Genomic DNA, 13,898 nt, shown 5'->3' with positions numbered 1-13,898 from the left:
AAGAGAGTCTGGAGAGGTGGAGGTACAAACCAGAGAGGAGAGAAATGAAAGCCAGTTGAAGCAAGATAGAAAACATACGTGTGAATGAGAGGGAGACAAGTGTAACAGTGAATGGATAAATGGATTTAAATACCTGGGGTCAATCATCTAAAACAGAGCTGTCAAGCATAAGGCCCTGGGACCAGAATTGGCCCAGCAAAGACTGCAAACTGGTCCACTGGATGGACTGGGAAAATGTGAAGGCAGGCATAGATTTTGGATTTTTAACATTATTTTTCAACTGTAAATTTTACAGCTTTTCCTACTGATAAAGACCTCCCCTACTGCCATTGATACACCAAATTAATTAAGAGATAAACAAAGAGTAGTGCTGACAGCTTTCTTCCATTTACTACAGCAGCATTTCTTTATCATGTAGAAAAAACTGACATGTGCATTTCTTTTTTATGATTCAGTCATCTCAGGAATTACGTATGTAGTTAAAAGTATTTACATGGACAGAGAGGAGTTTCACCAGTCTGATACACTTAGGATCAAAGTAAAATGAATTTGACATCCCTGATCCAAATCAAAGGACAGTGCACAAAAGACGTGAAGAAGAGTGAAGGCACGGTGGAGTGCATGGAGGTGAGTGTCAGGGTGATGGTCGGTGGCACTGACACAAAAAACAAACAAACAAAACAAAACAAAAAAATGGATCTCAGATTTTCATTGACAGCTCAGGTTGAGCAGTTTGGGGACAAAGTTAGAGAGGCAAGGCTGCTTTGGACATGTGCAGAGGAGGGATGGTGGATATACTGGAAAAAGGATGTGGTAGTTGGAGCTGCCAGACAGGAGGAAAAGAGGAAGACCACAGAAGATTTGTGGATGTAAGAAGGAGATGCAGAGGGTCGGTGTGACAGAGGAGGATGCTAGGGACAAGGTGAGATGGAGGCAGATGATGAGCCGTGAAGATGCCTAAAGTTTTATTCAACTCTATAATATTATCACACTAAGCAGGTATTACAGTATTAGTGTATGTTGATTATACAAATCCACAGTAACTCATGACAACTGTCACACTTTGTTGATCAGACATTTCCATAATTAAAGACACTAAATTGCTTAATAGAAAGTTTATCATGCAGATTATGTCACTATTTGGGGCAGGCCTGGGTTTCAGTGCTGCCTGATCCTTGACTCTGGCAGACAACAATCGAGGAACAAATGTAACCGCTCAGCTGACTCTCAAACCTTCTCCTGCAAAGGAAAATGATACTTCTACACCTGCAACTACTTCCCTCAATTCCCAAGTCTACACTATTATTGAAAAGTAAGAATTCCTGCCCACTCTCTTCCGCTCTCTGTCACCTGCTCTTCCTCTGGAATCCCTCAGCCTGCCAGCTTTGAAGGAAAATCCAAGAGAGAACTCAAATTCCACACTCTGCAAAATATCGTCTGACTATAATACCCCCTGCTGCTCACCAATCTGTGTTCTCCTATTCAGCAGAATACCGGCTTCAATTCCACTTACCTGTTGCTTTCTCCTGTCACTGAGCTTTGGCTCTGTGAAAATTGCTTTTACAATAATGTGAATAACAAAGAAATGTGAGTTTCACATACAATCCACTACCTTTGTTGGGTATATCACTGAGAGGGGGGCAACTGAAGACAGACCCTCAGAAGATCTGAGCAGTTGACGACTATCCAACACCTACTTCATGGAAACAGCTGCTCTGACTCCTGGGCCAGTTTCAGAAGTTCATGAGGAATTACAGCCATGTAGCTTCATCGCTCACTGATCATTAGTGGGTCAATGACCACCTCCAAAGGAGACAACTCCCACTTTAAGCAGCCATTTACTGTTTGGACAGGTTTGATTCTCTCTGTTTTTTGTCAGGTTGGTCAAACCTCTGTTTGACTGTAGAGCAGTGGAGTAAAGAGGCCTTTGCAAACAGATGTACTATGCCCGTCATTCAGTCATGCCTACAGTCAGTATATAGGAGTCAATGATTTTTGCATGCAGGTACACATGTACAAGACCCCAGAGAGGTCAAGGCGATGGCATTTTCCTCAGTTTGGATACAGCCTTGAGCTGTGAACGTCAGACTTTTGGCCTGACTACAAGAGGACTGTGCCCTACTGACCGAGAAACCGCTCTCTCTAAAAGATTTAGGTTGGCAGGCGCCCACAATTTGAAGCATGCTAACAAGCCAACGGCTAAAACTCAGTGCCAAGCCAGTTGTCTAATCTTATACAGGATGCATTATTTAAGCGCTTCAGCTACTTTCTCTGCAAGTGGACTTCAACCCAGTTCCTTTATTCCCCCCACTGTGTCTGTCTCTGCTGCTCCACAGGGGCAAACATTGCTGCTTAACCCCACCTTGGACTTCTCATGTACGCACACAAAAGTTTAAAGAAGGGCCCAGAACAGACCATACTGCCATACTGAAGACTAGAAAAATTTTATGTGACTGAAGGGGTCCTGGCTGAGTGCTGGTTTGAGATCATGGATCTGGATCATGGCACTGGTGATTTACATGATATCATGGAGAAATCATACAGATGTTTAGCATTCTGCAGCAGTTTAACAGAGCTGAAGCTCAGGAATGGAGAAATGCAGCAGGTGGTTAGCAGAGGAAGACAGGTAAGTGTGTCCAGGTGGAGTTGAGTTTTCCCTTCCAGGTAACAACCAGCTTGAGAGTGCAGGTGAGTGGTTCCTTGTGAAAGAGGTCCTTTATGCTGTGGGTGTTGCAGCCGTCTCTTAAGCAAAGACTTTCACTAAAGAGCAGAGGAGGAAACAAGATTAAGGACTGCATTAATGAGCCCAATGAGAGGAACTTCAGCGAGCCAAATTACCACCACCAGGGTTGTGGCAGAGAGAAGAGGCTCAACCTGGTCCTAAAGTACTGTGAGAATTGAACAGCTGGAAGCTCGGAAATCAGGAGGACTCCACCCACAGGAAGGGAAAGGCGCAATCTTCATTGGTTACCAGTAAATTTTAGATTTTCATTTAAAAAACTTTTAGGGCCTTGCATAGTCACGCTCCCCAGTATATCTCTGACCTGCGGAAACCTTAGATCATCAAGTCAGAGGTTGCTGTTGGTCCCACACACTCATTTTAAAACTCGTGGTTATCAAATATAGAGTAGCTTTTGGTATTTGTTAGTTTGGTAAAAATGATCATAATCTGCCTGATGAGGGTTTGATGGACATGTTTTTTGAGACTACAACATCATGAGCCAACTGCGTTCGAAAAGTTCTTTTTTGTTTGTTTTTTTATTATCGTACTGATTTTCCTACATTCTGCATCTACCATTTATGCCCTCTACAAAATACCTAAAAAGACTTAAACTGACAACAAAACTAATAAAAACAAAATAAAAAAAACAAAACAAAACAAACTAACATAAAATGGCCTCTCATGTAAATATTTCAGTCTATAGTTATAAATAGACACCCTCTTTAAATAATGGAACAATCATGGCGCACAAAAAAAGGCATTATTGTCAAAAAAATAATAGGCCATTATTTTAGGAAGGTGACGAAATAAAGGTTATATCAGGTTACAGGTTAAAGGTTTCTTGATCTCGGAAAGAATGGATAGATGCTAAATCACCGAATTCTAAGAAACCATGTAGAATTTGGTTGTAATTCCCACCAGTGGCCACAAGAGGGCAGAAAAGAAATCCAGAATAGAAATGTGATTTTCATATACAATCACTTACGCGTCCACGCACTTATATTTTACAGTGTGTACACACACACACACACACACACACACACACACACACACACACACACACACACACACACACACACATTCAGTTGAACTTTCCTAGTTTCTTTGTACGTGATGTGCAACCAGCAATAAAGTTGTGTATTTCTGAGTCACGCTTTCCCTCAGTCCTGTGTTTTGGTCCTTATCCTGCCTGCTACACTGCAGAATCATAACACTTACATGTCAGTACTGTTGAATATTTGCATGGTTCAATGGCCGGGACATGCTAGCTGGGCATATCTTGGCTTTATTCATGCATGCATGTTCAGACATAACTGTGCATTTGTAAGCTGTGGTGGTTTAATCCGACTGGTTTACTCACTGTTCCTGTGGTGACAGTGTTTCATTGTTTTCACACTTAGGTCAGGTTGCATGGGTAGATTAGTAGACATTGCTTTCATGCCTCATTTGTGGTCTTGAGGTACTGCCACACCATTTTGTGGTATAACAGTGTTACAACATATTTACAGTACTCTTGTAGCACTGGGCGCTGACCACTTGTATTTGATATTTTTCCACTGATGCTGAGCAATTCTGTATGCTCAGTAATTATTATTACAAATGACTTATGTAATTAGGTGCAAAAGTAGGTCAAACACCTAAATCAGATATTTTCTAAAAAGCCTATGCCCTCTAGATTGAATTTGGTATGCATTGATACTTGTCCCACTCGACTCAGTGTCATAGACATATTATAGTTTTACAATATGTATCATACTGAAATACATTTTTCAATGGATTTATGTACATGGGGCTGAAAAAGAAAGAGACCCCGCCAAAAAAAATTATATTCAACTCAATCCTCCAGCATTAATAACGGTTAGGCTGGAGTAGTATGAGGGGGACCACCAAATCTAATTTTGCCTTGGGCCCCTTCAAGGCTTGGGCAGGCCTAGGGTGCAGCATGATTGAGGTCAGGAGTACCAGAGGTGAAGATATTAAGGTTTTCACCGGGAGTGACAACTCAGGTGTAGACGAGCTTTGAGTTGAGTCGAAGCAACGCGAGGTCTCCGAAGTATCGCGATATTGACAGGTTGCACGGAGCAATCTGCGACGCTCCTCTCCGGTCGGTTTTTATTTATTTTTGTCCTCTGTGAATATAAATAAAATGTCCCTATTATCTGATCGCCTAACAGTTAAAATTTGAAGAGAAGTGTTTTCCAGCAGCAGCGGTCAGGACTTATCAACATGGAGGCCGCTGAAGGTAAAAAAAAAGGGAGTAAAATGATGCTGAGTTAGCCTGGTTAGCTTCAGGCGCTAACGTAAATAAAGGCGCAGCTGTGCTGTTTGTGCTGCTAGATTATTTCAGGTTTGAAGTCTAACTAGAGAACAAACACAGTGGACACACTCGGTGATGTTTGTATTCATGCCAGAGGAAATATTTTTTTATTACTTGGCAGGTAAATGTGAGGAGATCTGCACTCATTCTGTGATATTTGGCAGGTGTAATGCTTTAGCTCCTCCTGTTTTTAGCTCCTCGGCATCTTTAGTTTTGTGATTTAATTAATTCAATCTGCTGATCACCTAAAAACAGACTTTCTGCACAAATGAAGGCTGACAGCAGCCTGCTGATCCTCATCAGGGAAAACAAAAATCCTGGTTATTCATCTCATCAGGGAGTTTTAATTTAAATTTATATTTACAGATTTGACTATGTTGAGGAGGTGATCTCATTAAACTGACAAGCATAAACATCCATCAGGCAGAGTTCAGTTAAATAAACCCTTCAGTGTGTATTTAGATGTTTCCTGCCTGGATGTAACCAAGTTAACACTTATGACGTCCTCCCCTGTCCAGGTGTGAGCGCTGCCACGCCCACAGAGGAGATGAACGGTGCCGGGAACCTGATGGACTTCCTGGACGAGCCTTTCCCCGACGTGAGCACGTACGAAGACTTCCACACCATCGACTGGCTAAGGGAGAAATCCAGGGACACGGACCGCCACCGCAAGGTGAGAGCACTGTGCTTTTCCTCTCTGTCTCATTACAGATGGGAGCTTTTATTTTGAAATCCACACAAATCATGAGCTGATCCTGTGTGTCTGCAGATCACCAGTAAGAGCAAAGAGTCCCTCTGGGAGCTGATTAAGAGCCTGCTAGATGCCTGGTCTGGATGGGTGGTGATGCTGCTCATCGGCCTCCTCTCAGGTCAGTCAGAGGACAACGGATACAAGGCTTACCATATGTCCTCCTTCTCCTCGTGCTGATTGGCTTAAAGTTCCCTGGCTCTGTCTTTGAGATTAATAGACTAATAATTGTAGCTGTCACATAGCAGGACTCTGGCTTTCTTCACCTTCAGCTGTATCTTTATCTTTCATTGCACCTTTATAAACCTCTTTCCTTCCCTGAATTTGTTGTTCAAATAACTTGGTTGCTTGAGGGTAAATTAAAGGTTCAGATCTATAATCAGGACCCTCTCCGGTCAGTCTCTACCATCTAGCACCTGCTTTTCCTGCTTTACATTAAACTTCCAGATGTCTCTCGGTCTGTCAGAGGGTTTTATTGTTGACCTCACCACGCTCTGACAGCAAATGAAGTGAAGCTGGAAGAGAGAGAGAGGAGAGGCCTGAGCAAGATGAATGTGTGTCTGAGCCGGACTGACTCTTCCTGCTCTCCTCAGGGACACTGGCTGGCGTGATCGACCTCGCCGTGGACTGGATGACGGACCTGAAGGAGGGCGTGTGCCTCTCAGCCTTCTGGTACAGCCACGAGCAGTGCTGCTGGACATCCAACGAGACCACTTTCGACGACCGGGACAAGTGCCCGCAGTGGCAGAAGTGGGCGGAGCTTATGACGGGACACGCCGAGGTTTGGATGTCCGCTTTAATGATCACGTGTGTTCTTAAATAAGTGAAGAGTGTGATGTACTGACTCTTCGTTCTCTCAGGGAGCCGGCGCGTACGTGTTGAATTACTTCCTGTACGTCCTGTGGGCTCTGCTCTTCTCCTTCCTGGCGGTGTCGCTGGTGCGAGTGTTCGCTCCGTACGCCTGCGGGTCAGGAATCCCAGAGGTAACGCACACATTAAGTTTAAACAAAATGGACTAAAAATCAAATTTATAAATCTTATATAAAACTAGTCATTTCTTTTTTTAACACAACATTTTCACAGATTAACAAACTTCTGTCTTCTTTTGTCACATGTGCAATTTTAACATTAAGTCAGCCTTCAGATTTGGAGCTTTGATTGATTGTTGGATCAGAAATGCATCTCCTTCTTTCTTCAGGAGAGTGAACCTCAGGTTACAGTGATATCTTTAAGAAAAATGTCCCTAGTTTAAGCCAAGAGGTTAGCCCATCATCTTGGACTCTGATAAACCCTCTGTGAAAGATAAAACTGGAGTGCCACAGTCATCAGTTCGCTCACACATTTTGCGTGTTTTGTGAAGATCAAGACGATCCTCAGCGGCTTCATCATCCGGGGCTACCTCGGGAAGTGGACCCTGCTGATCAAGACGGTCACCCTGGTGCTGGCGGTGTCATCAGGCCTCAGTCTGGGGAAGGAGGGTCCTCTGGTGCATGTGGCCTGCTGCTGCGGAAACCTCTTCTGCAGCCTTTTCTCCAAGTATAGCAAGAACGAGGGCAAGAGGCGAGAGGTACGCTGCGTTAAAAACACTGTTAATTTCTCACCGTTTAATGACAGCAAGACTTAAATAAGTCTTTAAAAACAACTTGATCACAATATTAACTCTCTTCCCTCAATAAAGGGAAGGACAAAGTATTTTGATGTTTGTGTTTCTGCGTCCTGCAGGTGTTGTCGGCGGCAGCAGCAGCTGGAGTGTCGGTGGCCTTCGGCGCACCCATTGGAGGAGTCCTATTCAGCCTGGAAGAGGTCAATTATTGGACCCGACACCCAGACACAAGCTGCATTTATGTCATGTTTCTCCTTCTCCTTTCCCTATCTCGTTCTCTGGTTATATCTTCAAAGTATTTGTAGATCCTCCTCCCCCTTGTCTCTCTATAGACCAAGTCTGGTTCCCTCCATCTCTCTCCTAATGATGATGCGTCCTTTCCTCTCCTGCAGGTCAGCTATTACTTCCCTCTGAAGACTCTGTGGCGCTCCTTCTTTGCCGCTCTGGTTGCCGCCTTCACGCTACGTTCCATCAACCCTTTTGGAAACAGCCGCCTGGTGCTCTTCTATGTGGAGTACCACACCCCATGGTACATGGCCGAGCTGGTGCCCTTCATCCTGCTCGGTGTCTTCGGCGGCCTCTGGGGGACCCTCTTCATCCGGGCCAACATTGCCTGGTGCCGCCGGAGGAAGACGACCCAGCTGGGAAAGTACCCAGTCCTGGAGGTGATTGCTGTGACGGGGATCACCGCTGTTCTGGCGTACCCCAACCCATACACTCGCCGCAGCACCAGCGAGCTCATCTCGGAGCTCTTTAACGACTGCGGCGCACTGGAGTCATCTCAGCTCTGCGATTACATCAACAACCCCAACATGAGCCGGCCAGTGGACGACATCCCGGACCGCCCGGCAGGTCCTGGCGTCTACAGCGCCCTGTGGCAGCTCGCCCTCGCGCTCATCTTCAAGATCGTCATCACCATCTTCACTTTTGGCATGAAGGTCAGTCTGAGGAAGATGACGAGCTGTGAATCTGTGTTTTTCATTTTCCTGTTTCCCTGAGCAGATCTCTTTCCTCCTCAGATCCCCTCAGGTCTCTTTATCCCCAGCATGGCGGTTGGAGCGATTGCCGGGCGGATCGTCGGGATCGCAGTGGAGCAGATGGCATACCACCACCACGACTGGATCATCTTCAAAAACTGGTGCCGGCCTGGCGCCGACTGCGTCACACCGGGATTGTACGCCATGGTGGGAGCCGCTGCCTGCCTGGGTCAGTGAACGCAGGTCACATCAGTGCCTGACTGGTGTATATGTATAAGACATTTAATATGACTTGCTCTGGATTTGATGCAAGCATGCACACGTGTCTGATCTGCAACATCACTGTGATCTCTTCAGGTGTCGATCAGCTTCCCATAACTGAAAAACCTTCAGTCCCTTCAATGTTAAAAATCAAAAATTCCTCATGTTGTGATTGGTTGAAACTAATCTCTTCTTGTCCTGTAATAAAGCAGTTTCCTTTGTCCCTTCAGGCGGCGTGACCAGGATGACCGTCTCCCTGGTGGTCATCATGTTCGAGCTCACGGGCGGCCTAGAGTACATCGTCCCCCTGATGGCGGCTGCCGTCACCAGCAAGTGGGTGGCAGACGCCTTCGGTAAGGAGGGCATCTACGAGTCGCACATCCTGCTCAACGGGTACCCATACCTGGACGTCAGGGATGAGTTCACCCACCGCACCCTGGCCACCGATGTGATGGGGCCCCGCAGGAACGACCCGCCTCTGGCGGTCCTCACGCAGGACTCCACGACAGTGGAGGACGTGGAGACGCTGATCAAAGACACAGACTACAACGGCTTCCCCGTGGTCGTGTCCAGAGAGTCGGAGAGGCTCATCGGCTTCGTCCAGCGCCGGGACCTCACGCTCGCCATCAGTATGTTGGTTATATAAACACATCCTACCCACACATAGAACTCGTTAGCGAATCTTCACTGGCTCCTCCCCCCATCTGTCCACAGAAAACGCCCGTCAGAAGCCGGACGGCGTGGTGAGCAGCTCAGTGGTGTACTTCACAGAGGACGCGCCGCAGCTGCCAGCGAGCAACCCGCAGCCTCTGAAGCTGCGACGCATCCTCAACCTCAGCCCCTTCACCGTCACCGACCACACGCCCATGGAGACGGTGGTGGACATCTTCCGCAAGCTGGGCCTCCGCCAGTGTCTGGTCACCAGGAGCGGGTAAGAGCACGGCAGCCTCCATCTGTTTTCACCTCGATTCAGCTTTCACCCAGTTACAGCCTGAAATATGTGAATCAGGACAGTTTGTAGTTCAGAATAAATGCTGCATATATAGAAATACTGCACATTGATGTTTAGCATCAATCACTACTCATTCCTTATTTATTGGCAGTTTCTTCTGAAACTTGGTATGAGGAAAGTATTGGTAAAGTAAACTATGGGTATTGTGTGGAGGTCAACAAAATTATTTTGACCCAGAAGGAATCACAGCTCGAAGATAAGACTGGTATCAAAATGCAGAGGAAAGGAGAGCTTTCAGGCAGCTGTCCTGCATGCTGAAATTTTCCCCAGACTTATCAGAACGTGGGTCAGACATTCAGGGTATAAATGCTTGTTGCCATTAAACTGGTGCAGAAGTTCAAACTGTGGCATGATCCTGACGCTCACAGATGTTTAGAGGCTTTGACCTTAGACCTGTGGCTCTAAGACTGTTTATCTCCTCTAATCTGCACTTTTTTTTTTCTTTAATTCATCATTACATGAGTGGCGACCTTTGACCTTTGTTTGCGTCCCTCCCTGCAGACGTCTCCTCGGCATCATCACCAAGAAGGACGTTCTGCGTCACATGGCCCAGATGATGAACCAGGATCCAGAGTCCATCATGTTCAACTAGCGTGAGGGGCGGGTTTCTTGTTTTGATGGTGTAAATAGGTGAAACTGGAGCGACGCCACGCTGCTCTCCAACCTGTGAAAAACCCCCGCCCACCTCCTGACAGGCAAGCCCCACCCCCCGCTGCAGGAAAGCTGTCAAACGTAGTGAATCGACCTCAGCGGTCGGTTATTTATTGCTGCTCATTCACTTTAAACATTCGCATGAAGGGCGGCATGTGGTCGACTGTGTCTGAGGAGTGAATCACAATCGTCTCTGTTCATATTTAAATGAAATTTGGACCACTGAGGCTCTTTGCTGCCATGCTTTTTTTGGCCCACAGTGTAGATTTTAACAGGCATGTAGCAGGTGTTATCTCATTCAGAAAGGTTTGCTCTGCCCAAACTTTCCGCTTTTCTTCTATTTTTATGGAGGTAAAAGCAAAGCAATGAAGCTCAAATAGGCTCTCATTTCCCTGCAGGTTCCTTTCTTCAGTCAGGTGTAACCCTGTGATCAGTTCACAGGCAGAAAACTTAAAAATACGCAGGCACAGAGAAGATCTGGTGGAGGGCTTGTCAACAAATTGGCGCCAAAAATTTTGAGCTAATCTTGAGGCTGGAAACGACACATTTCAAAAGTTTGGGTTCAGATTTTACCTGGAGCTCTTATTTGAGTTCAAATTGAACACAACACCTCAATAAAATGTACTAAAACTGGATATGAAGCTAACATGGCAGATATGAAGTGTACTTTAATGTCTTTTTGAATGAGATAATGCTCGTGATCCTCTGTGGAGATGATCACAGCAGATTCGTGCTCGGAGGTAATCTGGGACCAGCTGTCTGCAGCTGACTGTATTTAAAGTTGACGACTTTGTTGCACTTTGTATTGTTTTTATTGTATGTGTTGCTGCCATATTTATATTACTGCTGCCTGTGTCTGCGTGTTGTTCTGAATCATGTGGCATTTGACTGGCATCTGTTAATCTGACCTGGAGGAGCCCTGAAACACTAAACCTCGTTTTTGTTTGTTTTTAATGTAGCGCTCGATGTTCCTCTCGTTATCGGCCAGTCAGATTTTTTGCACAGAGGGGACGTGAGAGGTGACATCACAAAGCGCTCCAACTCCACCTGTAAAAATCAAAACACAAACCTGTTTTTTTTTTGTTGTTGTTGTTGTTGTTTTTTGGGGTTGTTTTTTTTTTTTTTTTTTTTTCAAAGAGGATCTGCGTGCATCTCTGGATCGTTTCCAGTCATTTTAAGTTGCTCTGTGACTTTAACACCAAACCAGAAAAATAAAAATATAACGGTGTCCAACACAACAGCCCCCTAAGCCAAGAGATCCCAGAGTATTTTTCCTGGCCTGCAGGGAGGGTATAGAAGCTCATTTTTATAACTTTATGTGCTGCTGGGTCTCTTAACCCATATAATTTCATTGGTTGTAGAGTTGTATTTCACATTAATGATCTAAATGTGTGCAGATACCTTTAGTTTGTATCGAGTCAGCGGTCATTTCCACAGCTGAGGAGAGTCTTTTCTGCAGCTTTAAGCTTGCTGATGAGGTGGTTTGATGAAGAACTCTTACTGGCCAAAAACAAGTTCAGGTTTGAAGGTGTCTGTTTTGACTCGCTGGGAGAGACCCGGGGCTCGTCTCAGAGCCACAGATGGTCAGAAAAGGACGTTGAGGCAGTTGTATATCTAAATGCTGGACGCGATCCACGGCTGCACGAGGAGCCGACACTGAAGGGGAGATCGGTCAAATTTAAAACAGGAATGTATCTGAATTCTTTCGGGTGGAGTCGCAGAGCTTTGTACCCACCTCATAAGTTCATATTTCAGATAATGAAACCTGCTTGAGTTGATCTAAAGGCTCACACACACACACACACACACACACACACACACACACACACACACACACACACACACACACACACACACACACACAGAGCTCAGTTTTAGTCTGATCCATTTTAAAAAAAGCTAACTTCTCTTCTTTTTTCTATCGCGAACTGCACATAGAGACAAAGTAAAGGGAAATGTTGCCATGTCACGCTTGCTGTCCAAGCAGTAGCTGCCTAAAAATTAAAAGCCAAATAAACATCTCTTTGCTTGTCGCTCTCGTGTTCCTCAAGTCAAAGGAAAAGCTGAATTTAAAGGAGCTAAATGTGAGGATCGTGTCCCCGGTGCAGCACAGAACCCGTGTGTGGGAGCCTTTAAAGCAGCGATTTCATATTCACGAGTCTGACGCTGCTTTAGTGCTTTGGAGCTGAGGTCCTATAAGCTGATGTTAATAATACTGTCACTGTGTGTGACACTAACAGGAAGATTCACAGAGATAATATCATCTCCAGAAAGGTCACTGAGCGTGCTCGGTTCCTGTGATGGTGTAAAAAAAAACGGATGCTGCTCACTGAAACCCTCTCTGTGGTGTAAATACTGGACATTTATTGTAATCATTTCTTTTTAAATTAACTTTATTCTGTCTGAAACGCACTGATTAAATGTTTTATTTGGACGCTAAGTGTTTATGAGATGCATCGGTAGAAATCAAACATCTGCACTTTTATTTGTGGGCTTCGGAAAAAGGGACTGAAGAATCAATAAAACCTTTGAGTTACCCTCAGAATAAAGACGACTCTGAGTCTCTTTTTTTTAATGTGTAAAATTTCACTTTGACTGCTAATTAAAAGCGTCACAGTTTTAAGAGTCAACATCACAAATCACAGCTGGTTCAGTTTGAAGATTTCATGAATTTTCTTCTAAAGTAAATGAAACTCTTTATTAAACAATGATTATCATTCCTAAACAGCAAGAACTAAAAATGAGTAGAAAAAATTACTGATCAAAAGTATGTTGAGTAATTTCATATTAAATATTCTGTAAGCTCGTCCTCTTTAAAGACTATCTCTGCAGTTCTTACTGAGAGCTCACTGAGGACTACTTTCAGCGGCGGATTGATCCACATTTGTAAGTGTGATCCATATTTGTGGCAGCAGGATGTTTTTATGAGTGAGTCAAATAAAAACATGCATTCATTTTTGTCTCTTTTGCATCCAGTTTAGTTGCTTTCAGAGTGGGTTCTCTTTAGTGTTTTACTGTGAACAACTCCTCAGGCAAATTTGACCAAGCTGGTAAAGACTGACATTTTTATTTTTGCAAGTACACAATATTTCAGTTTTTCAGAAGTCCTGTTTTTATTTTAGTTAACCTAAAATATTTCACCACTACTAATTTAACTTTAGTGTAATAACATCAACATCATCAAAGCTTCTCCCGGCTGATCCCTTATTTACACAAGGGGGCGCCACAGCTGTTGGCACCATATGTGGACGCTTGTATATGCCGGTCTCCAAGTCTTTCTTAGTTACTTCTGAATAACTCAAAATGTCGAGACACTAACTTAAACCTTTGACCTACAACACCCCGCCCCCAGTGGCAAAAATAAGCTTCTGTGCCTTCGTGACAGCCCCGAAGAGTTTGAGTCTCCTCCTGGACTGAACCAGTCAGTAATAATCTCCTGCCTTCAGGAAATCATCACCTCTGCTCTCTATAAAACTGTACAGGTGAACACACCTGTCAAGATGTAAGATTCACACAAACACATTTATGTGTTATCTCTTCTTGCTGCTGTTTCTTAGATTCATTGTGTACATATTACTCATTCCAAATTGCGCTCTCTCTCATTCTT

General features: G+C 44.6%; 1 protein-coding gene across 1 annotated transcript; it reads left to right on the top strand.

Moving 5' to 3' along the window:
* Positions 1-4,798: 4,798 nt before the first annotated feature.
* LOC115797938 (H(+)/Cl(-) exchange transporter 4) lies at positions 4,799-12,830 on the top strand. Its single transcript, XM_030754530.1, has 12 exons — positions 4,799-4,964; positions 5,558-5,712; positions 5,809-5,908; positions 6,381-6,568; positions 6,648-6,770; positions 7,148-7,354; positions 7,510-7,590; positions 7,783-8,328; positions 8,410-8,596; positions 8,859-9,257; positions 9,343-9,559; positions 10,142-12,830. The coding sequence occupies exons 1-12, from the start codon at positions 4,949-4,951 to the stop codon at positions 10,230-10,232; spliced, it is 2,310 nt and encodes a 769-aa protein (XP_030610390.1). The 5' UTR covers positions 4,799-4,948; the 3' UTR covers positions 10,233-12,830.
* The last annotated feature ends 1,068 nt before the right edge of the window (positions 12,831-13,898 follow it).

Source organism: Archocentrus centrarchus, chromosome 2 (assembly GCF_007364275.1).
Source record: "Archocentrus centrarchus isolate MPI-CPG fArcCen1 chromosome 2, fArcCen1, whole genome shotgun sequence".
NCBI lineage: Eukaryota > Metazoa > Chordata > Actinopteri > Cichliformes > Cichlidae > Archocentrus > Archocentrus centrarchus.
The sequence above is the reverse complement of the archived record's forward strand: the minus strand, read 5'-3'. Positions and strand labels throughout refer to the sequence as shown.

What these genes read in the sequence shown, in the direction of transcription:
- LOC115797938 (XM_030754530.1), top strand. An exon ending in GCTCATCGGCCTCCTCTCAG is followed by an intron (nt 5,909 to 6,380) that starts GTCAGTCAGAGG and finishes TGCTCTCCTCAG; the next exon opens with GGACACTGGCTGGCGTGATC. An exon ending in TTATGACGGGACACGCCGAG is followed by an intron (nt 6,569 to 6,647) that starts GTTTGGATGTCC and finishes TCGTTCTCTCAG; the next exon opens with GGAGCCGGCGCGTACGTGTT.